The sequence below is a fragment of the Larimichthys crocea genome, chromosome I (genome assembly GCF_000972845.2).
Source record: "Larimichthys crocea isolate SSNF chromosome I, L_crocea_2.0, whole genome shotgun sequence".
In the NCBI taxonomy this organism is placed as follows: Eukaryota; Metazoa; Chordata; class Actinopteri; family Sciaenidae; genus Larimichthys; species Larimichthys crocea.
The window spans coordinates 5,950,261-5,977,257 of NC_040011.1; the positions used below are offsets into that span (position 1 = coordinate 5,950,261).

Here is a 26,997-nt window from a genome sequence, read left to right on the forward strand (position 1 = left end):
GAGTCACTACCATGGCTGCGCACCAGAAGGCTGTCACATATGCACAAGTAGAACAATTTACTCATCTATGTAATATGTACTTATACAAATTTAATACTGCACGGCAGCTTGACGTCCGAACAACTTCAGTAAACACAACCAGTGTTCAGTCCATATCTACTTCCCACGCTTTCATATTCTTCCATTTGACTGTATGTCTGGGCTACAAAGCATTGTTGCCCTGTAGCTGTAGTCTCCACTCTGCTTGGTGGTGAAGGTACATCAACAAATGTTTTACACCTCAGCTCGTCAGCATTTATGAGAGCAATGAGCACCTTTAATGCAGGCGCAAAAGCCCCTGGGGAGACTCCAGTTGGCAAGCCAAATAAAAAGAAAATAAAAGTGGAGGGAGATGCCCTGCAGCCTCTATTTCTTCAGTTTTACTTTTTTTCCCCCCATTCTATTAAATCAGATAATAGACTAACTGAAAACGTCAAAAAGTCAATGGAGCCATACGTCAAAAAGTCATATTTTCCCATATACTGTCTGACTGCAAAAGTGCTCATAAAAAGGTTCTCATTTTCAGATTTGCCTACAAATGTCCTAAGGTGTATTGTGAATACTGCAATCACAATGGTGCAAAGAACCTTTTTGCAGCAACTTGAAGTTGACTGACATGAGAACAGATGATCAGAGTGGTCAGCAGAGAAGTAGCAGCAGACAGACTACGGGTTCAGTTAGTAAAGTGAATGTTTATGTCATATGAAGGCCAAAAGGTAAAGTGAGAGGGTAGGTTTCTGCTAAATTCTTGTACTCTGTGTCCAAAGGCGTTCATTTCAGAAAGCGCTCAGATCGAGCACAGCTTAACAAGCTCGGCCCATACAGCTGTCCATCTTACACAGGATGTCTTCATGTAGAAAGCATCTAGAGCGAAAGCATCTGCAGAGGATAATAACATGTTTTTGCTTGATTACTGCAGCTTTTATGAAAGAAAAACAAGACTTTTCGAGAAATGTTTTTTCTGTGAGTGTCGAAAAGTGCAGGGGATATTTGCTTTGGTTTGTAAAGCACCCAAAACCATTTAAACACACAACATATGAGAAAGAGAGTGAGCGAATGATCTCCAAGTGTAACACGGCTTCTAATGCCAATACCAAATAAGGCAACAGAACAAGCATGTTTTTTATTGCCCTTGCAAAATCAGTTCATACTCAGAATACGCTCCACGTTGTTCAGTGTTATTTTAACCACCAAAAGACGTCATCATGATATAGCAGATTCAAGGACACCACTTTTTATTTTATTTCATATCTAGATGATTTTTTGTGCCACAGTAACCAATACATTTATTTATTTTACAATTTTAGGAGAACAGAAAAAACAATTGCCAAACACTGGTTAGGTCAAGTAAAGTCTGGTTTATTTATATATCCCCAAATCACAAGATTGTCTCAGGGGGCCTCCAGATAATGGTTCATTATCTCTAATAGTAACTGCCTTGTTAGTGTAGCTGATAGAGGTTGTTACTTTCCAACCCTATTTGCAACAATTAGGCACCATGAAGGACCTAATAATGCCCAATGAGCACATTGCTAAAATAAACAAAAAAAAGTATGACTTACCAGCTCATAGTTTGTCGCTGGGACACAAGATGAAGACACCTAAAAACAAAAGTACAACTGGTTAGTCAGATTGTTCCTTATTTGCAATTACATATTAAATAAAAACATAATAAATAGCAACTGAATATTAAAATGCCCTTTCTGTAGCATTTTAGCATCTTTCACCTTTACTGTTTTGTTCAAACAAGTAATGCAGTTTTAAATTAGGCTGTTTATGATGTTCTCAGTGTATTATATACATCAGAAAAGCCAAATGTTTAGAATTAGCACTTGTCAACCATTCCCCCAACAATGACTACAAAACTCAGAACTCTGATTTGATATCATAAGATGTTGTTCAACACAACTGGACTATCAAGGGAAGTTAGTCAGTGGTGAGATTGCTCCAACAGAACTCATGATCTGTCAAGTGCCCGGGCTAATCCGATTACCATCCAACAGTTTCCATAATCATTCTGCGGGCTCAGAGCAAGAACATGAGGACTGAGGCCGATAAACAGGAAGAATGTAATGATAATGGCCTCTAACTGAAGCCTCTAACTGAAGATTCAAATTAAGTGCTTGATGAGGGTGAAGTCAAACAGGATGTCACCGCTGATGTTTCCTTCCTATGCGTGTCTGTATTTTGTCCCTTTGCTATTGTTTCATCATCATTTTTCTGATGCTGCACATGGGAAAAAATCCCCACTAACTTAATTCTCACCAGTCAGCCATGTAGCTCTGTAAATAACAAATTGCAAATGATGAGCACAGGACAGCTTTGTGATTACAGTCCGATTTTGACTTGCTTGTATCCTCCGTCCTTTTTTTATTACTACTTCAAACATGTCTGTTTTTAGCTGTTTTAGATTAGTCCTCAGGGTTATCACATCTGTTGACCTCCGAAAGCACCTTTCATCCTCACTACTGTTCCACCACTCTCCTTATCCAAGACTAATTGTGACATTGCATGAACACAAGCCTTCTGCTCTTCTTGGGTCTGTTTTGTGTTACAGTTGCAGGAAGCAGATTTAGAATCTGTTCACAAAAATAAAATACACACACAAAATACACATCCTATCTGTGCCTTCCGAAACCATTGTAAGCTTTAATTAAACTTTGCATATTTGAATGTTATCGAGCTGAAATTGGGCTTTTTTTTTTCAATCTGACAATGACATATTGGCCCTATATTTTACAGTAACACATAGTATATGAAAACGTTTTTGATGAGAATCTTTTAAATTAGTTTTCTGACAAAAAAATGAACTGAGCAGGGCACCATTTTTAAATTGGCAGAACTTATTTTTACATTTCTGCACTGCAGTATCTTGTTTCTTATCAGCCTAAAGATAATATACACACATATAACGATATACAGTCTATGCAAAATGCAAATTTTGGCCTACATAATGGCCATCCAAGGACTCTGAAACCAACAAAGCCCAGAACAGCTTCTGTAATATGATTAAAGCATTATTTAATTAGGTAAAATTATGTCGTTTTAAGGTGTAGTACTGTATGTTGGGCTATCTATCCGTTGTCGTGGATGCTTCCAGACCAAACTAAAACAGACCACTGGACTTCTGCCATGCAATGTTAGGATGGCTGATTAGATTTAGAAAGTTGAGGATGTGTGAGTCACCTTGGGTCATTAAAGTCTTTTAATCTCTTTTATAACTGTAACCCAATGTGGAATACAGGAATGCTGTCTCCAAACAGGAAATGACCTTTATCAGATTACATGTTTTAGTTTCTTTTAGCAGCAGAAGCAGCTGACACTCTAATATGAAAAGAGTCAGTACCTGAATTTACGTAAAACATGCTCCACTACAATGGCTGTTAATACTACTTCCTATGCAAAAAAAAAGTTAGGGGAAAGAAAGAATCTTTTTTACGCATTTCATGGGATCAACATGTTCCTCTGTGATTGCTGTCTATCACAGTTGCCCGACACGTTGTCCTGTATCAACAGCCTACTTGAATGATGGCATCCCAGTGGAATGTGTCTCTGTTTTTGAGAATTTGTCTGGCATGGTGGAGTGTGTCTGGAGTTGACAGGATACTGTATCTCAGTCTGGCTCAAATCACCTCCATTACAAGTTATTCTAACCCTCCCATAACCCCCTCCATTCCCTCAAAGCCCCTTCCTACTTCACCATCCTTATCACTCTATGCACAATGACAGGCCGTTCTTCTCTCAGAGGCCCCCCTGTTTCTTTGGGTGCCCTCCCCTCCCCTTGCCCTGGCTCCTTAGGCCTGTTCAGTGTTTCCACCTGATGCCTCTGTCTCTCACAAACTCCTGTTGACAGCTAGTCCACCTGCAGTCACAAACCATCAAGTATGTTTGCACGCACAAAAGAAGCCAAGTTACCGCAAAGTTTTATCCCACTGACATGTTTGCACAAAGAAACCTGAAAATTTGGATGATTTTGAGAAACCCAACAATGCAAAAAAAAAAAAAAATTGTGTTTGCATAGATACTTACACACCTTAAACACTTTAACCCTGTAATGGAGATGCGCACTGGTCAACATTATAATGTGAACTCTGTGAAGCTGCTCAGTGTGACTGAGTGCAGCAGTGAAGCAGAGAGCTGAAAAAGAACAAATTGTACATGTTCAAATAAATTGGTCTTGGCTCTAATTTTGCCACACTATTATGCAACATTATCTAGAAAGACAGTTTGGTGACCAATTTAAAAATGTTCAAGCACACTGAACTAGGTGGATTACCTTGTAGCATTTAGCTAAGCTATTTCGCTTTGCAAGAATTGTTGTGCAGGGGGAAAATACTGTATATGAATAACTTCTAGACTTTCAATCCTTCCTCAAAGAGTCAGAAAGTGTCATTATGTGTTTTGGTGTTTGATAAATCTTCAAACTGGACTTATTGGTTCATAATTTATATCATGGCCGCAAAACGAGCAAAAAAACGTTTAGTTTGTCCATTCTGGGCTACTGTAGAAACATGGCGGACCCCACAGAAGAGAACACGTGGCAATCAGGCTCATTCTAAAGTAACAAAAACATAGTGACTCTTATTTTCCAGGTGATCATACACTTATGGAAACATAGTTGTTTCCACCATATTCTGTGAATACAGCCCCCTAAATCTTATGACTGAATACAATGAACACTACTTTGACTAGGCAACTTGACTTAGGAATTAATGCGAAATTTAATCATGAAATGTGACTTTCTGGGTACACTGTGCCAGCAAACAAGAGGGGCATAACATAACACAGAGTCACTTCATGAACATGTCTCTTCTCCAAACATCAAACCGGCTATGGCAACTGACATTTAGTTGAATGTCATGTCTAATAAAATTCATATTTTTTATGTCTACTAAATAGAGTTAATTATGTTTGAGACAACATCCATGCCAAGTCAGCCAATGTTTCCAGTGTGATACAGTAAAACCTCTGACATAAAGGTCAGATTGAGCGGGTAGGTAGTCTGCCCACATGAGAATAGCTCACATTCTTCTTCATGCTAAGTAGATGCCTCTTTAACTTGTTGCTGTAATGGAACTTTGCACTGTTGCTGCCTGGTAAAGCAGTCATGGCCAGGATCTCCCAGAAACCACAGGGAATAATTTATCTAAAGGAAGGGTGTAGGTGAGCACTTAGTGGGCTAGCCACAGGTCAAGGAGTGGGAAACCACTAGGTAAAAAAAATACTCCTGACACAAAACATCTTATCTGAAAAGTATGCATGGAAAAAGGTAATAAGGCTTACATGTTTCCATTGAAAAGAATATAGGCATTGGAGTTACAGATTCTTGCTCATGATGTGATGTTTAGTCATGCTAGTAGTGTGGTCAGTGCAACGCTTTGATCCAGGCAGAAATATCTCAACTATTGGACTGATTGGCATGAAAGTTGGTACAGATATCTCTGGCCTTGATGAGTTTTGTTGTTTGTGTTTGACTTGATTCTCTGATTTGCGTTACCATGAGGTTCACATTTGTGGTTCTGAGTCATGTCTCAACAACTATTGGTTGGATTGACATTAAATTTGATACAGACATTCATGTGTCCCCCTCAGGATGAACTGTAATAACTTTGGTGATCCCTTAACTGTTCATCCTTTTTTCAGAATATTTTGGTTTATGGTATATTTACATCAGCCTCAGATACCCTTTGGGTTAAGTGATAATTAGCATATATTAGCATGATAAACTAATACGATGGACATAGTGAACATTATATCTGCTAAACATCAGCACTGGCACTGTGAGCATATTAGCATTTACCTCAAAGCAACACTGTTTTCAAGTTCAGACTCACAGAGCTGCTGGCATCGCTGTAGATTCTTTGTCTTCTTTATTTGCATCATTTATGAATCAATCAACAATCTTAAAACAATACTCACATGCAATATGCATGAGTATTTTCTAGCTATCACAAGAGAAGATCAGAACAAACCACTGACTTAGAAATACAGTGAAATTTCTGAATCAAGCATGGAAACAAGTGACGAAAAATAATCAGTCCAGTGGTAATGGTAACTGATACAATGGACGCAATGTTGCCAATGGCTCCTGAATCATGTTTGAATTTAGATGAAAACCTACACAAAGCCATTGTCCGTGCTCTGCTGTGCGTGGGGAGGAGGTCTGGCGAGAGTGTGTGTTGATGCTATCGGGAGTATTCAAATGAGTGTAATATAATAAAGAATAATTGTGTTGCTGCATTCCGTACATGCTTGTGTTAACTGCTATAAACAAGGGCCCATTTCCTGCAGACAAAAGTCCATGTCAGGCATCTCTGGTTTGTAGGACAGTGTTCACATGCAGTCCGTTTCCTACTAGCTACTGACACACTCCAGACACAATCACGTTAGGTAATTGATGACAGTCTCCCAGGTCTGAATATAATAATGACCCTTGCTAATGACGTGAACGGTGTAGAGTCTTAAATAAATGATGAATTGATTCATTATTCGGGTAAACAATCTGCACTAAAATCTCTGCTATGCTTATGTCTATAAATCTCAAACTTAATGTAGGAAAATCAAACAGCAGAGTGATATATCGTGACACATTCCAGCTTTACTCCAAGCAGTGAAATGATTGCCACACAGGTTAGTTTGTTTCCACCGTGGAATAGAGCACGGGGATGTGTGTTGCAGCTAAAAAAACTTTCCCTGGCCCTCGGAGCTGGCATATAAACACACGGCTGCCCTGAGTGCTTTTATGTTTATCCAGCTCCTTGCATCTGGCACACCCCAGCAGAACTATTCAGTGTGCAAATTCAATTTGTGAGCCGTAACTAGTAACAGACGGTTTTTCTGCCGCCGTGATGGTGGAGTGTGCCAGAGTGCGGGTCCGTATGGACTTATTGGGATATTATCAAAGCACAAAGGAATGATGGGAGGGCTCCATTCCAAGTGCCCATGCCTTATCACTCTCAAAGGTTTATCTGCTTTTCTATTTCTAATCAGTTTTGATGCATCTACTGTAGTACTCTAGAATCACAATGTCCATTCTCATTTTGTGTTCATTACCTTGTCTCTTTCTGTCTACAACATGTAAATTCTTTTTGATCTTTTCATCTGACTATCTGTGTCTGTGAAAGTTATGGCGTCTGTGATCCTCCGGGGAAAGTTGTGGAAAATCATAGATTTATTGAGCAGATTGGACTGTAGGACATGTACACGACAGTACAGCAGTCTCCAAACACTGTTCCTTGTCTCAGTGCTGCTGATTTATGGTTTAGAGCATATGAAACACATGGGGACATGTGCGATTGTTATTCTTGTTTCATGTCTTTGTACATATGTATACTATGAGAACTGTCAGGGTACCAAGTCCATTAATCAATCAAAAAAGTTAATCTGCAACTCTTTTAATGATCACTTCAGTCATTTATTGAGTAAACATCAAACATCCTCTGGTTCCAACTTCTCTAATGATTTGCTGCTTTTCTCTGTTTTATATCTTTGTAAACTAAATATCTTTGGCTTTCCAATTGTTGACATTTGAAGAAGACATTAACATTTCTGAAATTTTAAAGCATAAATAAGGAACTGATTAATCAAATTGAAAATAACACAATTGCCCCATGTGATATGCTCCATCCACGTGAGCTCCTGTGTGTGAGTACTGTAAATGAAAGCATCATGGAACAAGTTTGTAAGTGTGTATACGCTATAAAGATTAAGATTGACGTCACTGCAGTAGCAAATATCCAAGCAGAGATAAATATCAAGATAAACAAAACATAATACTTTATATCTTATTCTGCTTGGGCATGAACACAGAGGGTTCTGACAGCCTCTGTATGTCCCTGCCATGTTTCTTCTGCATGGCCGGGACTCAAAGTGGTCCTCTGTCGACCGGCAGCGCCTGTTCATTCTCACCCCATCTTTGTTGTACAGGAGTGACGGCGCGGAGAGGGGAGAAGCTACGGCTTGTTTCTTTTGTTCCAAAGTTACAGCGGGGGTCACGTTCCCTTCCCAGGCCCTTTCAGCTAAGAGCCGGTATTTACCAGCACGCTAATTTACGCATTCGGCATGGCTCTCACTGTCTGGAACCGGGCCAAGTTGAGGAGGAGGGAAGGGGGGAGAGGGCGTGGGCGGTGAGAGAAGACAGCAGCCATGAAGAATCAGGGTTGAGGGGGGATGGACACCCTTTGGCATCCAGAGTAAAAGCCTCTTAGTTTAAGAGCTGCTTGTATTTCCACTCTGCTGTTTTAGTTTTGATGGGAAGTAAACTTAAGCAAATTTAAGGTGTTTTCACTGCCAATCCAATTTCAAGTCATTGCCTACTGAAGCAAATGTGACATTTTGGGCAAAGTGCTTATTTGCAGTCTACCAGTAGATCAATATCTATTTCATCTCGGTGCGTACAGTACAGAGAAATGTCTTGGAGTCGTTTTGCTTAGCTTAGCTCAAAGACAAGAAGCAGGGGAAAACTTCAGCCTGTCTAAAGTGAAAAACTGTCTTACAGCATCTCCCCATTTCGTATCTTAGTGACACTGTTAAGATGAAAATATTTTTCCACATGTCGTCATTGGACATCTGTTGGCCTGCAGGAGATGTTAGAAACCAGTGTAACGACATGTACACAGACAGAACAAGTCTGACATGAGAGACAGAAAAAGAATGTAGGAATGACTATAAGCAAAAGGAAGTGAGTTGTATCAGGGAAAATAGCAAAGATCAAGTCCAGATATGATAAGACAGAGTATGAATCACTGAAAAACATTTCCACGGTTTAATAGCTGGACACAAGATGTCTCCTGCTGACAACTCAATTGAGGTTACAAGTTTTCACGTCACTCTTGTAGAAATTGCGTACTAGACCAGAAGTGGCTTCCAAACTAGTTGTCACAGTGTCACAAATCATCTTATTATTACTCTGAGATTGAAGGTGAAGGCAAAAGCTTTTCCCCTTCAGCAGATGAATGTAAAAACAGCTTCATAGCGTCAAACTCTCCACATACTGTACATAATCCTGATTGAAGTTCAAACATCTGAGTGAAGAAACAATAAGCAAAACTTATTTTTGAGTGGAGGGAGAAAATAAAGTTTATTCTACCCTTAAACCACAGGACCGCCTGCCAGCCAGAAATGAAACATTTTGATGTATGCCTTCCACTGTACCCTTAAGTACACAGAAAAATAACCACATAATATGATATTGTGGTTCTTACAGTTATTGTGGTAACTCTGTGCACTAATATTTAACATGGTAGAGTGCAAGATTTGCCACAGTCTCAACCATAATCTTATATCACTGTGCTGTTGAGGACAGACAAAAGAAATGGGATGTCATTGACAAAAACAGTCTCACCACAAAGTCCATTTAGTGGTTGGTTTGGAGTTTTCAATCGTATCACATGAGCTTTATTAGAAGATGGAGTTGCCCAGTGGACATTTATTGGAATTATATGCAATGTTCAAATCACCATTGCAACAATTAATTGATTAGTGGTTGACAGTTAAATTAACTGCTAACTATTTTGATAATCAAAATGCCATTTTGAGTTCAGAATCTCTGATTTCAGCTTCTCAGATGTGAATATTTCCTAGTTTATTTCATCCTCTATGACAGTAAACTGAATATTGTGCCAAACAAGACAAGGATGTCACATTAGGCTTTAGGAAACATTGATAAACATCGTTTCACTAATATTTGACATTTTATGGACCACAGAACTAATCAACTAATCCAGAAAATGATGGGCAAATTAACCAATAATGACATAATTGGTAGTTTCAGCCTGAATCTGCAATTTCATGACAACTGGGCAGGGGGATTTGCAAATGAAGATCATGTGATGTGTTTGAACTACTAGATGGACTTTGTGATGACATTGTTTTGTTTTGGCTATGGTGACTTGCATGAGGAGTGCCTCAGTCTCTTGATTTCAGGAGGTAAACAAGACGAGCTAAGGCAAGTCTGTGCTAAGAGTCAACCATGCCAAGTCAAAGGGCCCCTTTGGTGGAAGGATATTGCAGACGTAAGTTAACTTGCAATAATCTTACTACCATACTAACTTACCCTCACACCCACATATTTTGCCATCTAATGACAGATGGATGGGCAGGTTTGGGTTTCATATTTAATCCCGCCAAAGTCTTTCTCTTCATCTCCTTCTTCTCTCCTCTCCCTATCTACTTCTCTTTCAACCATCCTCAAAATGCTTTTCCTCAGGCATCAATAGTTAAATATGACAAATGTTCAAATAGAGATTATGTAAGAATTAATTGTTATATTCTCCCTTTGCTCCGTATTGTTTTGTACACAATCACTCAACAGTTTTGACGTTCAATATGCATTTGAAATCTACTGGACAGTGATACACTCTCAGATCTGCATAAACAGATTCCAGTAAACATTAATCACTACTGCTCCATGTTTCCAGGAAAAATATTACTATAATAAATATTACTAATATGTCCAGAATCAACATTCAACCCTACCATTAGCAGGTCATAAACAAGCTGGGCAAAACTATAAAAGACCATTAAAATTTGATTTCCAGCATTAACACAGCAGTTAAAAAAGTCAACTCATGTCGAAATTTCCATGTGGATAAAACAATCATTTAAAAAGATACCATCCAAAACATACAACACTAGTACACGATATACACTTGTTATTTAGCGCCAGACAAGCATCTCCTCAACTTTTAGCACACTGGTCCTCAAGTCTCAGCTGCTCTGAGAGATTCGGAAAAATCTGGCACCAGTGTTTCCTGTCTTTCTGTTCGAGACCAAACCCCTCTTGCCCTCCCATCAATCAGCCATGAAAAGCAAACAACAATATGAGGGCTTTCTGGCAAAACCAAGGAAACAGGTCTGCTTTCTATAAACATTCTTCAGAGTGACATGAAGGCTTGATAAGAAAAAAAAAAAGGAGACAGAAAACAACCTCTCCACCCTCCCGGTGGACTGCTGGCACACACACACACACACAGGGTACATATTTCACATAGTGTTCACATGGATGTTCAGTCATATGGAAACAAATTGTAGTTTCACTAATGTTTTTTTTAAATTGATTGAATGTGAATGCAAGTTAACTAATTTCATGCTTTGTCCATTGCCTTACCATGAAATTTAAATAGCAAAATCTGAAAATCTTTTTATGGGGTAACATAGTGATTATATAGATTTATTATACAAAGCTTCTATGGTTAATATCTGCCACTTTTCTAGTAAAAAAAAAAAGCGCACATTATGATTCAGTGTCTTTACGGATCTACAACCAAGTCCAGTAGCCCTTCTAGAAGAAAGATGACCTGGATGACTGAGAACTTTCACAGACATTATGATTTATAACATTTCCAGTAAAAACAATATGCTCCTCCTCATCTGTAGCCTGCATTTACTGGAAACAACTCGTACCAATACATTTGTTTTGAAATGGTTATTTGGTTATTATCAAAGTCATGAAAATGATATCAAGTTTGATGATGAAAAAAACCTGTTAGTTTAGAAAAAAAAAAAAAGAAGGAGAGGAAAAAGCCTCCACCCACCCATTCCTTCCCGTTGGCTATTCTAACACTTTCCAACAACTTCTAATGTAAGCTGAGGCCTTTAGAGCACGGCCAGGAGCTGCTTCTCCAAATCTGCTGTAAATCTTAAAAGAAGCTGTATGTAGTGACCAAAAACGGTTCAAAGTGATGGCAGCTTGTCAAAGTCCACTGGAGTCATGTCAAATAATTCAGCAACTCAATCCAGATCCATGGTGCATGCGGTAAACAATGAAACTACAATATTAAGTTTTCTGTCTCTTTCTAACTTACCTTCTGAATTTGGGCAACATATTTCCGTATTATGGATTAACTATGATAACTATGAACTCAAACATCTTGCAGACCTAAAAGGATTGGTCTACATTTGAGTTAATGCGCCCACAAGCTGATCTTCATTTCAAATAAACCACTGTCTGTGCTTTTGCTTGGTAGTTGATCAGATCGAACATATCTTGACGTGCTTAAAATGCTTCAGCAAATCATTACTTTGTTAAGTAGGACCACTAAGAGGCTAAAACATTCAGACTAACCATCCTCCAAACCAGTTACAAGCAAAATTACCCTTCGAGGGTTTAATCATTGAAATTGAAAACAGAATGGAAAGTTTCTACATAATTGTTGGAAGATGTAAACCATCAACCTTGTTTATCATCTATACTGTTAAATATACTGACACAAAGGTGTCCATATCATTCTGTAGGAACAAATGTCTGTCCATCTCATTTAAAGTTTTACCACTGATTTAAACGGGCACCAGAATAAGGCTGCACCTAATCCTACCTCAATGTATAACAACCTTAGCCCATGCATGTGAGGGCAATGTCAATAAAACTATAGATCTGCAAACTCAAACCTCTCTACATGACCTGAACATAACACAGCTTCAGCTGAGTTTCATTGGAGGAGCCACATTCAATAAGTATCATGTTGCTTTGAAGCCAAAAGAGATCTGTGTTCCTGAGATGAAGCCCCGCAAGGGTCAAATAAGGCCGCCCGTCTCTGAAACAATATGATGCCTTCTACTCCAGCTTTAATGTGATTAGGATACATAGTATAGCCATTGGTTTGGGTAGTTTGGCAAGTGATACTGCAGCCATGTTGGTGTTGTCACTGCAAATGGAGAACAACGTTATTTGGTGATCAAATCATAAATGTAATGCTGCTTGTCAAACTAAAAAGTCCCGTCAAACACACTGGGAACTTTTCTTTTCCTTCTTTCTAAATACATTCCTTCACTATGAGAGCCATTATACCAGGCTTTAAGCTTGATTGCATGGAGTCATTTAAAAGATTAGCCGTCATTAAATGTTTCACCATAATGTTCCTCTTTTTAGGTGCATTATAAGGGGTTCCTCTATTTAAGGGGTATTAGACTGAGAGGGTCTGCAGAAAGCTTTCGTCTGACTGTGCTGGCACCAGTGTTCACTGAAGGACAAATGGGGAGAAATAGGGATTGTGGGCAAGTGGTTTCATTTGAGCTTGAGCGATCACAACTTTCTACACAAAAAGTCCGAAATATGATTTGTAGCACAAAATAAACCAACGATTACAATTACAAACTAAAAACATTACATCATCTCTGAATGAATGAATGGGCAAAATTTGGTCCAAGTTGGTGGGCTTTGTGGTGGCCTTACGGCACTGAGCTGTTGCAGCCTCAAAGCAGTAAATTCTAAAAGGGGTCCTCTGTTCATTTTTACTGAAACATTAGTCTCCGGATACGTTCTTTCATACACTCTTTAAACGCCTTCCTCTGGGCCTATGACAGCAGTTTCTCATGTGTGCCAGACGACCTGCTAAGTAACTACCATAAGAAAAAGATTATATGACACCCTTGAAAGATGCAAAGCTTTTATTGTGCCCTGATTGGATGCTATTAATTATACTAAAAGCCCTACTGTACACCATGATGCTTTGGCACAGCTATAGATTATTTATGCTGCTAATGTATTGCAAGTTCACATTATGTGCCAGCATTTAGTCCAGAGGACAAAGGGTATAAATAAATTGCTGTGCACACATTTCAATTCTGCAGAGAATTTTGTGATGATATAAGAAATTTCAACATAAAGCATTATTTGTATTACATTACAGTACACACTGTATATGTAAACTTTGTAATGTTTAGATTTATGGGGATACGAGAAAAGACATTGTGGTTTTTTAGTGTTAAGAAGAAGTTTTTAAGACTGACATTTGTCAAACATAAGTGTTTTGGACAGTCAGTGTGTTCTGTATCAATGACAAAAATAATAGGAAACACAACACAAATGTTCGCTTTTACTGTACAATACATCATAATGCAGGAGGTTAAACTGCATCTGAAACACAGATACACACACACACACACACACACACACACACACACTGAGGAAGGATTACATCAGCAGAGAAGCATGAGAATTCATGCTGGTGGTTTTATATGGTCATGGACCACTGCCTTATCCCTAATCCCAGAAACACACACACACACACACACACACAGAGTCACTCAACACACACCTTCCCAAACCTTCCTATGTGCCTGTCCTGGCTGTACAGTATATGTGGTTTGTGTGTAACTGTGGTTATGCATCTATCATGAGTTGCCTAAAGGAGGGACGGGGGGTTGACTGGAGCACTGTTTCTCTGGCAGATGGTAATGATGAAAAATGTCTACTCTGAAATCCAGTCCGGCATGGGCTCCCTGCCAGTGGATGTACGCCATTCCCACACAACCAGGAGACTTGGGTAAAGCTGCTGTCCGGGCAGGACAGTGCTGTGTTACATTTATGTTAGACAAGGAATGTCACACATCATACTAGTTTTGACAAATCTGATGTCAAATATTAGACAATACAGCATTTAAGAGTTCTAATCAACATTATATTAACAATGGATTAAATCACTGTTCAACACATGAAAGGGCTTAATGAATACATATTCTTTCAGCTCTATCGATGCCGTTTTAGCATCTTTCAGCTCATTTTTTTCTAACTGTGCCCAGCTTTACTGTTATGACTCAGTCTCATTGCTTTCATTAACCCCATTCCCAGAAACAGCAGACAGCTGTTGAAAAAAGTGAAGAAGCTCTAAAAACCCTGCTCTGTACACTCCCTGCTCATCGCCAGAAACAACAGACAGACACGGTTAGTGACTAGCTGGTGAACACAGTGGAGCATTTAGCAACCCAATATTTCCCTCAGTAGTTAGTTAGCTAAAAAGCAACTAGCAACAACATTCGCTAGAACATTTTTATTAGGGGATTATACTGTATACCAGTGTTGTGCTCATGGTTTGTTGGGTTGCCCCCAATTCGACAATTAATTCACAAATACTTATTTAATCTAACCAAAATGTTGACCATGGTGGGACCCCTCACCAAACTGACTTCAGCCTGACATGTAATGGATCCCCACTTCAAAACCTTAGACTTGAACTAAGTGTTTAATCCAAAAATACAAAGCAACTCCAGTACACTTTAATGAAGCTGCCATGTACAATATAGTGCTTGATGGGTACATAGGCGCAGAGAGCTGGAGAACATCTCAGGGATGATACCAGCAGCTGCCATTGTGCTCTAACTCCATTGGACTGCAGTACACTGATGCACGTATTACAGCCATATTTGAAGGACTAAACACAATTTACCCTTACATAGTATAATACTGGCACCATTACATCCTAATAAAAAAGTAAAAATCCATTAACAATCCAGACACCCACACAGAGCTATCTTACAAATCTGTTTAAGAACGTGTTATTTATATATATATGTGTATGCTATATTTCCACACTATGCCCTCTATTCTTTTTCTCCACAATTTGTAGAAAATTGGAGGGAATTGTAACTCACTCTATGTGCCAAAAATTCCTAAATAGCTGTTCGGTTTTCACACGCCTGCAGCCATTTTTTTTCTGTGGAACAACTTTTGCAAGGTCCTATTGTGAAACACTGCGGCTGAGTTCATGGCTGCACATACACCAACACTAAAAATCAGTGGACGAAGGCTAACACACACACACATATAACACTGACTCACATGAAAAACACATTTTCATAAAAGAAATCTCACTTTTCAAATGTTTGTTGGCCAACTGCACTTTGACCTCCGGGTCAAAAAGGGTAAGATTTGGTACAGTATGATGAAAACAGACACACACTCAAGTACCCTCAAAGGTGCAACAAATTGGTTTCATGCAGTGAAGAGAAGAGAAGAGAAGAGAAGAGAAGAGAAGAGAAGAGAAGAGAAGAGAAGAGAAGAGAAGAGAAGAGAAGAGAAGACTGAAAACAAGAGGAGACATGCGCCACCACTGTCATTCCAGCCATGACCATGGGCCACCAACCACAAAACATGGTAAGCCAAGGAGACCACACACAGGCACAAGAAAGAAACAAGCTTTACATACATACAGTAAACACATACATACAAATCTACACTAATACAACAATCACAAATTCTAATCTACCTCTGTTACATGCTCATTTACACACATTCCTGTCATCCATAACGGCTACAGCGGACACACTGGAAGCAGCGCAATGCACAGTGCTGTGCAAACGTACAGGCACACATAATGATTGTAATGACTTTTCCCCACACACATATCCATGCACACACACACGCAAAGCATATGTAAAAACAGAACAAAACTGCTCATGTACAGTAAAACCTACAAACATGAACAATACTGCCAGGTTACATACATGTCTGAGAAAACATACATCTAAGAGCACTTCAAGCTTTCTCTTCTCCTCCATACCAAATAAAGCAAATCCATAATGCGGACGGTTTGCTGTGAAACAGAGCACAGCCAACACTTGGGACAGCCAGGCACTCAAATACCAGACAGGCAGCAGCTCTTTACCCCCTCTCACAACCACACTCCTTACCTGAAACACTGCGGTGGCCATCCTGTCAGAGAGTGTCTGGGTTTCTGTGTGTGCGTGTGTGTCGTACTCTCTTTTTCACTCTTTGGTTTTCTCTGGTTTTAGTGCTGCATCGTCCTTTCCCTTTTCCCCTCTGTGCAGCAGAGAGGGTTTTCTCTGCACTCCGACCAGATGGCTAAAGCTAAATCCACTCACTGTTACCTTGGTGCAGCGCAGAACTGGAGGAGTGTACAAGTGTGTGTGTGTGTGTTGGAGAGAGAGAGAGAGAGAGAGAGAGAGAGAGAGAGAGAGAGAGAGAGAGAGAGGGTGTGAGTGATTCAGCCTCCAGGCTAATAGGTCTGGCCAGTCTCTCACTCCTCCTCCAAGAAAATGAGCATAAAAATGTCTAAAGAGTCTTTATGTGTGCGCGCGAGTGGGGAGAAGTGCAGCCAAAGGCAAATCTTAACATCCCACAACTGGAAACGGCGCAGTGCAGCACTCAGCGCTGAATAAGCAGGCAAAGTCTGGCTACAAGCTATAGCTATTTCCCCTCTCTTTCTCCTCCCTCTTGTTCAAGCCATTTTTACCTCCTCCTCCCAAAACGGGGAGACACACGAGTAATGAGAATGGAGAAAAAATATTGAACTGAATTTCCCAGGGAGATCGCACACACACACACACACGCACACACTCCTCAAAAGCTCATTCTTCATTCTCTCCTTGTTATCAGCTTCTCAAGTTACAGGTTAAATATGAGTCGCCCCCTCCTTCCACCCGCCTTTTCTGTCTCTTTCCCTCTCTCCCTGACTTTCTCCTTCTCACACAAACACACATATAGAGAGACACACACAATAATACTCACACTACAGCTGCAACAAGAGAGAAGGGACTATGAATGAATCCATTGACTTCACGGCGACTCCAAAGTCGAACAGTGTCAACAGCAGTGTCAAGGAGATACATACTTATCAGTCAGCAGCTCAATAAATTCATGTCATTTAGATTCCAAGAGTTCAACTCTGGCTTAATGTGCTGATATAATGAGATATGCATGTGAATTTAAGATTAAGAACATGCACAACATTACACATAGAGTACAGTACATTACAGCAGGGAAGTTGAAGACTGATAACTGAACCCTGAATTTATTCCTACTAATCAAGAAAAAAAAATGTATTCATTAGATTTTATTTGCAAACAACTTTTCATTTGTGTAAATCCTTTTTACAAAAATAAATAGATATGTCTGATTTCATTCATTTTATTTAACCTTTAAAGATGAAAGGTCCCATTGAGATTAAAAATGTCTTTTTCGAAACCTGACCAAACATTGACACCCCAGCGATTCTGTCTCCAGTTTTTTAAAAAGGATTTACAAACATTCAAAGAAATTTGATTTTTTTTTTTACATACTGTAATACATTACAGTCTCAGGCTGCAAAGTATGTAGCTGCCCTCTTCTTAGTTTCAGTATAGGCATTTGTTACAGACAACATATAAAAGTCCCTTCATCGCATCAAGTACTGCCAAACACTCTGCTGAGTGTTGTCTGTCTCGGTCTGCTGACTTAAATCAAGATAAAAATGTTCCATTTTCTGACAACTTATCCAACTCCACACCTGTAGCTATCATCTGCATAATACTCATAGAACATATATAGAAATAACTACAGTGATGATGAGGTGTTTGTTAATGTTAAAAACTTTGTAATCTGATCTTTAAGAGGTTGGTAAATGCACCTCCTCGGGTGATGCTGCTGTGAAGTTTGCACTGAACTCAAAGCAGCTGATTCAGTCACCACTTGAACTTCCCCACACTCAAGTTGTCAGATGACTTAGAGTAAGACCGTAACTGCAGCTGTCAAGTTTGCAAACCATGGAGATCAACATATTTACAAGATCTCAAATGACAAGGAAGTTATCACTCACACACAAAATTGTGACTTTCAACTGTTCTCCTCATCACAAATCCAATGACATTTATCTTATTTAAAATAAAAATATCAAATAACATGGCCTGTGTTAGGATTAAAAAGGTACACTGTGACTTGAAAAGTAATTTTATGGATTTGGATTTAACCTTTTAAAGCCCAAGTACCTACTATTGCTATGTTGCTATGTCAATTTTCAGTCAACAAATTTAGCAACGTTTAAATCATTTAGCCATTTAGCTTTGGGAATAAAATACAAACAACAGCCACACAATCAGGATACATAGTGTTGCAGTTAAAAATATCCCAAGCACATATTTTACCCAAAGTGTTTTTTGTAGTGTGAAGGCAGCTGAGGCAGCAAGACTACTAAGATGTCTGACTTCCAGTCTACTGACCACTCAAAGTGCTCTACAACATATGCCAACATTCACACACACACACACATTTATATACTGATTGCAGGGAGGTGACAAATGGTTCAGTGTCTTGCTTAAGGACACTTTGACACTCCCTCTGTGGATGAAGCCAAGTACCTTCCAATAACAAGACGACTATACCTTCTGAGCCGCAAACTGTGATTGGTACATTGAGAGGAAGGGGAAGTGTTTAGGATCATCAATTTACTCTCCAGCTGATAACATGTTAATTTACTCAGCCTCCATCTTAAATTAGGTAAAAAAGTACTGCATTAAAAGTGATAGTGGAGTACTTTCATTTGTCCTCTGGTTCCCCACAGGTATCGCCAGCTCTAAAGAAAACAGCAAGAAGTTTGTTCTATGATGCATCAAGCCATTGCTGCTGAGAATAATGAAACTGTACTCAGTAAAATGTCAATAAAGATTGATTTCAGCAGTTTAGGAGGAGGTCTCACCTGGAATCATGATCATAGTCAGGTAGTCTTAAAGTAAAGTCACCGTTCTGGCATTTTAATTCATTTCCACAAGCTCCCTAGCTATTATCCAGTGGCAGACAAAGGGACGTTACTAAGGAATGTTTGGTACAAATTTGTAGCACATTAAGTATTATGCCACAACATGGAAAGAATGGTCAGAGTCTTTGATGTTGCTCGGAAGTAATTACATGGAAGGTCGCTCTAAAAGTAACACCTTTAGCTGAAGCCGTGTTCACCAGATGTCGGTTCAGTAAGCGTTATTTAATTCGCTATTAATGACAAGGAGCCAGGAAGGAAGGGAGGGCTGCCAGAGAGGAGACATGTGGTTTACGGTAACGAAACAACACGTTTGTTTATGTGAGATGCACACCTTTAATGTAGGGACCAGGCTGATCTGAGGGAAGGGCGGAATTCCCCTTGTTTGTTTTTCATGACCAAGTGGGCACAATGCAATTACATATACCAGCAGTCAGATCTCATGCAAAGCATGGGGAAGTTATATGCTTGTATTTTAGGCTAATATGTTTCCCTTAGTCTGGTCGATTTCCTGTGTTCTGGTTTTTCATGATCCCGAGACTGCTGTCTGTAATCACACCAACATTGCAAGAGACGTGCCATGTGACTGCCATGCCACTTTTTATTTACTATTCCAGCTGATTTTATTCTAGCAAGGTTAAGGATTATTAGTATAAGACTGAAAACAACATCATTTCAAGCAAATTAAATAACTAAACTCAGACATCAGCATGAATCCTTCCTGTACGTGACTGGACAAACTGTTTTTGAGGTTTTTAAATGAAAAACATGGTGCCTCTTCCAGAAATGCTGAGTGATAAGAAAACCTGAACAGATCAAGAGATCAGTGCAGATTTTGCTGTTGGATGAATAAGAGGGAAAGAACATGAGACAAGCACAGAGGAAGAGAAAACAAGTAGCGGAACAGTTAAAATGAAAGATAAACAGAGAATAAGATTGAAAGAAAGGAAGGGACATGGAGAGGGAGAACTGTTTGGGGGAGGTCCAATTTCATGTGTCTGACTCAGGCTTTCCCAAGTAACGGCACAGCAGAGCAGATGAGTGTCCCCCAGCAACCGGTGGAACGTTTCACCGACGCCCATGCAGCGTCCAGAGCACATTTAACATTTACGTTTTTCTCCTGGATGGTCATGATTAGACAACAGTGGAAGCAGACATAAGATGGAAAAGTTGTCACTTTGAATCAAAAGACAGCCTGTTGATATGGGTGGGGGAACTTGGAACGAAAAAAGTCTCAGAGCTCCTTCATCATGTAATGAGGTTGTGTCCTCCAGCGAGGCTTTTCGCACACAGCTGTTGTAGTGGTCAGAGAAGCTTAGTGATGCCGGAAAGGAGGGTGCATGATCAGCAACTCTTCTCTTCCGTAATATAAAGCTTTAAAAACAAGTTTTGTAGGGCAATGAAATTAAAATCGCATGTAATTTATGTAACTGCATGCTTTACAAAGTCATTCCCCTCACTTATTCCTTTCATTGCTGTCTCCTGCATGCACTTGGCCCATTGTTGACATTCTTTCCAGCAGCTCTTGATTACTCCATCATGTTAAAGGCTGGGCGTTCCTGTTTGTTTTCTCTGCTGTATCTATGCACATGTCGCTACCATGCAGTTACTAAATACATGGCCGTAAGCCACTGCTCCTTGTGTAATCCATTCGCTCACGCACTGGAACAAAGAGAGCTGACAGATGATTGTTTTTGGTTTGCCTGAAGCTCAATAGATCAGTGAACCTTTGTTTTGCTTCTTCAAGCCAAAAATTGTTGCAACAGATAGCATCCTTTGTTTTGAAGGTCAAAGTTTAAGCTGCATTTACCAATATTTGGATGTTATCATTGAATTACACAAGTATGTGTAATATCACAGGTGTCAACAAGCCCACAGTTCCTTTCAACTCTATGGAACATAGTAGCATCATTCTCCTCAATGTTTTGGTGTTACAGCTTGCAACTTTATTGCTTTGTTTCAGTCCCACTGCTCTCATCGATACCCAGGTGGCCAGAAACAGGAGTCAAATTTGCCCCATGTTTGCTTGATGTTTAAATAATTAACAGGTGATAATGTGTCAGTTTTGTTTGCAGCTTGTTCTGCTGTCCCCAAATCAATGTGCAGGATTTAGTTGTATCTAGCAGTGTAGCTGTTGCAACCTTCTCCTTCCTAGCGTGAGAGGAGACAGATGAAACTACAGATGCTGTGAAGTCCTGTCAGTCAGTGTTTAAATTATCTGTTCTGGGGCTACTGTAGAATGAGTTCAACATGGTGGACTCCGTGGAAGAGGACCCACAGAGTCTGTAGCTATAAAAGACTCATTCTAAGGTAACAAAAACATAACGACTCTTATTTTCAGGTGATCATACTAATGAAAACATAATTATGAACATATTCTGTAAATGTAGCCACACAGGACACACACTGAATCTTTCATGCAACTTCAAAGTTATCTTAGTCTTGTCCTGACTGCATTGCCTTCAGAATTTTCCAAATATGACTCATTTGACTGCATATATTTAGACGCATTCTCATTCTCATGAGACAAAACTAATGGAAATTTTTGATGAAACTAAAATATAATTTCTAATTCAGTAAGAGCTCGCAAATTAGAGGCCATATGATTTATCACGTGTTTGTGTTGTTGCTGTCGTGTTCTTGCAAACACTTTGCTTTCATAAGAAGTACTGAGCATGTGCTCTGTCCTGTGACTGCTAACTCAATAAGCTTCAGAGCTAGCGGACACTGTATTTGATCAGACCAGGAGCTGCTTACTCAAAAATACAGATTCAATGGCAAACACCAACAAATATATTTATTATGAAACCACCCCATCCATTTCATGTTCATCCTCACTCACTCTTGCCCTCATTCCATCACAGCAATATGACTTTAACATGGCTTCTTGCATGTTTTCTTAAAAGGAGTTCACCCCCACCTACTGCTCCCCTTCCTAATCTAACTCCCATTTCTCACTAACTGCAGAGCCGCCACATGGAATAGGAAGGAAGTTGTTAATGTTGTTACTGGGATTCAATACCATGCTGACATCTTTGAAACTTCTTTTGAGGTTATGTAATGCCTCGTGTACTTGCTGTCAGAGAACAATGTGCTGTGTCTTTCTTTAAATGTCCAGTTTATCTCACACTCGGATGGGAATTAGCTATAAGGAAGTTAGCTCTGTGATTATATTTAAGTCAGAATGGAAAGTAGTGCAAACAGGTCTGAAGAATAAACAGAAATTTAATTTAGTCTAAGAGAAGTTGCATGACCAGTAAACAGAAATGTAAGTTAAAACAGTTTACAGTATGCTACTGTCAGCAAAACACTGAAAACCCCTGTGCCTGTTCTTACCAGTACTAAAGCTACAGTACTATAGAGTCTTTTGAAAAAGCTTTGCTTTCACTCTGCAGCAGTGACACAGCTTCCAATTATTGCCAGTGTGATAAATCAGCCCTTTAGCAACATGTGGAATATAAAGGAAGTCACTGGAACAGAAGATGAGTTTAATCATGCCAAATGATCCTGACAGCTGCTGCTGCTGAGGAAAAAGGCTACATGAGACAGAATGGAGTTTGAGGACAAAACAACGGTGGGTCATTTCTGTCCAGTGCTGCAATAATCTCATCATTTAAATGCAGTTATAGAAACTACAAGTTAAGCCGTTTAAAGTGGTGGTATTAGTACAGAAATGATTACTTGAGTAATCCATCAGTCCGATCAATTTGCACTAAACAAAGGACTTTATTTCTGACATGGTTTGGATTATAAATTAAACAATTCACCAAATAATCCAAACATAATCCCCAAATGATTCAAAAATCAGATGCAGCCCTACAGGGAGGTCAAAGATCAGGGTGAACAACAGAACAACTCTCAAGGAGCTGATGGGAAGACTTCATGATAAGGTATGTATGCCATGCCTTTATTTATTGAGTTTTACAGTGGAAGCATGGTCTCTTTAAAAACTAGACTTTAATGGCTCTACCTGGCTCCTTGTGACCAGACAGATACTATAACCATCCACAGTTATAAATCAAAGCTGTGCTCAACAGGTGAGGTTAAAACCAGCTGGAAACCCGATGTTCTCTCTCAAAAATGCACCTCATACCTGGATACAGGTGTTTGGATGTATCAAAGACTTGCTGGCAATAAATAATAGGAGACAGATGGCCTGCCTTATTCTAAGCAACAACCAGGGCTTTTAATTTCCAGATGATCGCTCAGAAATGTTAAAAATGTCAGGGAGCGGTTGCCACTGACATGCACATGGTGCAAGAATGACTACTTGTTTAAACACAGTGGTATTTTACTTCAAGGTAAAAAGGTAAGGTTTAGATAATCAATCACAAATGTACAATTCTATCCACAACTAGAAAACTTTTTATTGACTAAAATGATTTATTATCAGTCCCTCCAGTTTTTCACGATTTTGTGATCGCGTGGATTACCGCGTAATCAGCAATATGCCGCATATTTTTTCGCGAGGCCACATATTTCCTACTATGTCGCACAATTATTGCAAAATAACCAAACATGCCTCCCCTTCCCCACAACACATATGTGTTTTCCACCATAGATCAAATAAACGGCTCTGCCATAGATGTGTCCTCCACACCACCTGTTTGACACACGCACACACACCACGCACGTGCAGCCATTTTTACACACCGCAGGTGGGACGTCCCACCTGCCGTCATATACAGTATATCGGCAAATGACTGAGCAAAACAATATCCAGCAATTTTACATGCAAGCGGAGAAAAAACTATTTTGGTTAATTATCTCGCCTCACTCAGTACTGGCCTAAATGCGTTTTTACACTCCAGTACTAATGTTAAGATTCTTACAGAAAATAAAAATGAAACAGTGTTTCTCAATCTGTCTGCCTTGTTTTTCTCTTATTAAGCCTGTTTAGACTTTTTGATGCAGTTTAAAAGTAAAGAAAGACTTTTTGATGCAGTTTAAAAGTAAAGAAAACAACAAAAAAGGGGCGGAAAAAAAAATCGTAAAATCCTGGTGGGACTGTATTGTTACATTATCCCTTCAAGTAATCTACTGTACAAGTCCCTTATTAAAGTTTTTTTCTCATAACTAGTTGTATTAAGGCACAAAAGGAGCAATGTGCAGCTTTTCACTTTGCAAATATGAAGAGCAAAATGAGGATATATCCATCAGCAAGTTGCAAACAACAGACCTGTTGTGCTCAATGAAAGAAGCTAAAGTTTTCACAAATAACAAATCTGAAATAACAAAAAACACACGGTGGATGCCAGCCAGCACAAACACATTTTTTTCCGAATTTTAAAATTCTGAGAATTTCAGTAGCTGGTAAAAACAAAAACAAGTGCTTCATCATTTTGAAGCAGGGAGTGAAAAACGGAGTGGAGTGAGAGTGTGTTCTTCTGCCGCTTTACTTTCTCAGACCCCCTTCCTCATTAACGGTGGAACATGGTAGGTTCCTTCTCAAAACACGCTTGACGGGCAACGAAGGATCAGTGAAATCCAATAGGTTGTACTCAGCACCTCAGCTTATTCCGGACTTTAAGTGCTACCAACCCATTAAAGTCTGACCGGCATATCTGTGGGACTGCTTTTAACTTATCAGACATATGATATAGGCTAGTGTATGTGATGGCTGATACGTAACAATAAATTGCAGTATAGACATGCCAGAAGAGTACCAGTAAATAAAAAATAAAGATAGGTTAGTCATTGGCAGCGAATATCAAAAATGAATGAATGTTGAAGTGCAAATACAGATTTTCCCACACCATACACTACTTTAAAGCATATCATTATATGTTATATTTAATATTGGTGTATTTTTTATCAAGTTGATTTTGATTTAGTTAGGTTACAAAATGGCTGATATATTTTTGGTAAGTTTATTTAAAATATATATTTTTTTTTGATAGTATCAATATCAGCCTAATCATTTAAAAAACTATTATCGGGGCGGTGTTTAGCTCAGTTGGTAGAACAGCCGCCCCATGTGCAAAGGCTCAGTCCTTGCTGCGGAAGCCCAGGGTTTGAGTCCAACCTGTGGCTTTCCTGCATGTCGTTCCCCATCTCTCTCTCCCCACATTCCTGTCGCTATCAAAGTCAATCTTTTAAAAAAAATATGTATATCATAATCATTGTGGAATAAATGCAGTGAAAACTGAGCAGAAAAGCATGGCGTTTAAAGGGTTGATGCCATAAACAAATGAAACAAACCACAACTGAAGTATATTATTCATGTTTATCTCAGTCTTAAAGGGATATCTGTTCACCTGCTTTCCAGCACAGAGGAAATCCTAGCATTCATTAACACAAATCCTTGCCTGCCAGACCATCTCAGATTTTTCCTTGGTTTAAGGGGTAGACTATGTAGTCAAATTGTTTCCCTTTTCTCCGCCTTATTTAGAAAAATCGACCATACACCATTTCTGTGTCTGACTTCTGGTCAGCTCTGTCTGCTCTGTGCTGCTTGATGTGGCTGGTCACAGTGTCCATCACAAACAGAACAAGCTTCTAAAACGTGCCGCTGATCTTGGTGGAATCACAACTATTGTTTAGAATGGGCTGCGATGGGACCTAATGTGAGGGGTTAAACTGAAATTAGCGTGATCTCTTTAGTAGTCTTAGGTTTTACCTTTCCTCAGTACTCTGACAGAGCAGAGTGGGAAAGTCCCAGACATCCGGCCACTGTGTTTTTTTATAGAGGTTAAATTTGAGCAATGGAAGAAGACGTGTGAAAGAATCAGGGTGAAAGGACAGGCCAGGTGTTCCTTACAAGAATTTGGAAAAATTGACCTTGAAATCCATCTTATAAACTTCTCTGGCTCTTTCCTGTTGTCACCCAGGAGTGAAATCTTACTGACAAGATTGAAAGCATTTTTCACAGCCAGTTGTGAACAAACACACATAAGGCTGCAGGGGACACACATGTTCACACACACACACACACGGGTCTGACCATTTGTTTGCAGTTGCCTGGTTAAATATGTGCCACGTATTAGTCTTATCTCAAGACAGAGATTTATAACTATAGTGTGTACTTGGGACAACTGTTCGACCAGAAATTATTATCAGGAGTTTGGATTCCCAACATGTAAGATCATGTGATGTGACTACTAACTGAACATAAAAGGCGCTTTATCTGTTTTTTTGTTTGTTTTTCTTTAAAAATTCATAAAAATGTAGCAGGCAGTCTCGCTGGCCTGACTGAATGCAGATAGTGATCAAGCTTGACCCTGTCGTGGTCACTCCCTTGTTTTTCATCTCGGGCTTGTTAGCAAATTGCTTCCTGCCAAAGCTATGACATTTTTAGTTGAAATGTTTAGGAAAGGAAATGCTGCTGTGATTTTTGGAGATGGAAAGTTTAGGTTTTGTATATATAGACACCAGGAATGTGTTCTGGGCTCTTTTAGTGCCTCCTCCCACAAATTTGACCTCTGACTTCCCTAAATTCAAATCAATGAGTATGTAGCATACACCGCCATACATCACACTTTGTTCTTCAATGCAGCTGCATAAAACAAAAAGACATTTTGCACCCTATGTTTTGGCTACGTATTTATTCTTAATATAAGGCTTCATCACACTAGAGCCCTGTTTCAGATCTCATGCAGAAATAAATTACCAATGACTTCTGCATGTGTGCTAACTTGTGGCAAAATATCCGTAGTTCCATTGATAAATCACAGCAAATTTACAGGGGGCACAAATCACTACTCTGTCTAATTAT

At 39.4% G+C, this 26,997-nt stretch overlaps 1 protein-coding gene across 3 annotated transcripts in view; it reads right to left on the minus strand.

Annotated features, from left to right (window-relative positions):
* tns1b (tensin 1b) overlaps positions 1-26,997 on the minus strand; it is a 160,411-nt gene that overhangs the window by 67,429 nt on the left and 65,985 nt on the right. For 2 of the 3 annotated variants that reach the window (XM_027277342.1, XM_027277366.1), the window contains exon 4: positions 1,602-1,640. In XM_027277342.1, coding sequence (XP_027133143.1) covers positions 1,602-1,640 — 39 coding nt within the window. Of the gene's footprint in view, positions 1-1,601; positions 1,641-16,446; positions 16,947-26,997 lie in introns of those variants that run through there. The other variant, XM_027277396.1, reaches the window with a different exon arrangement.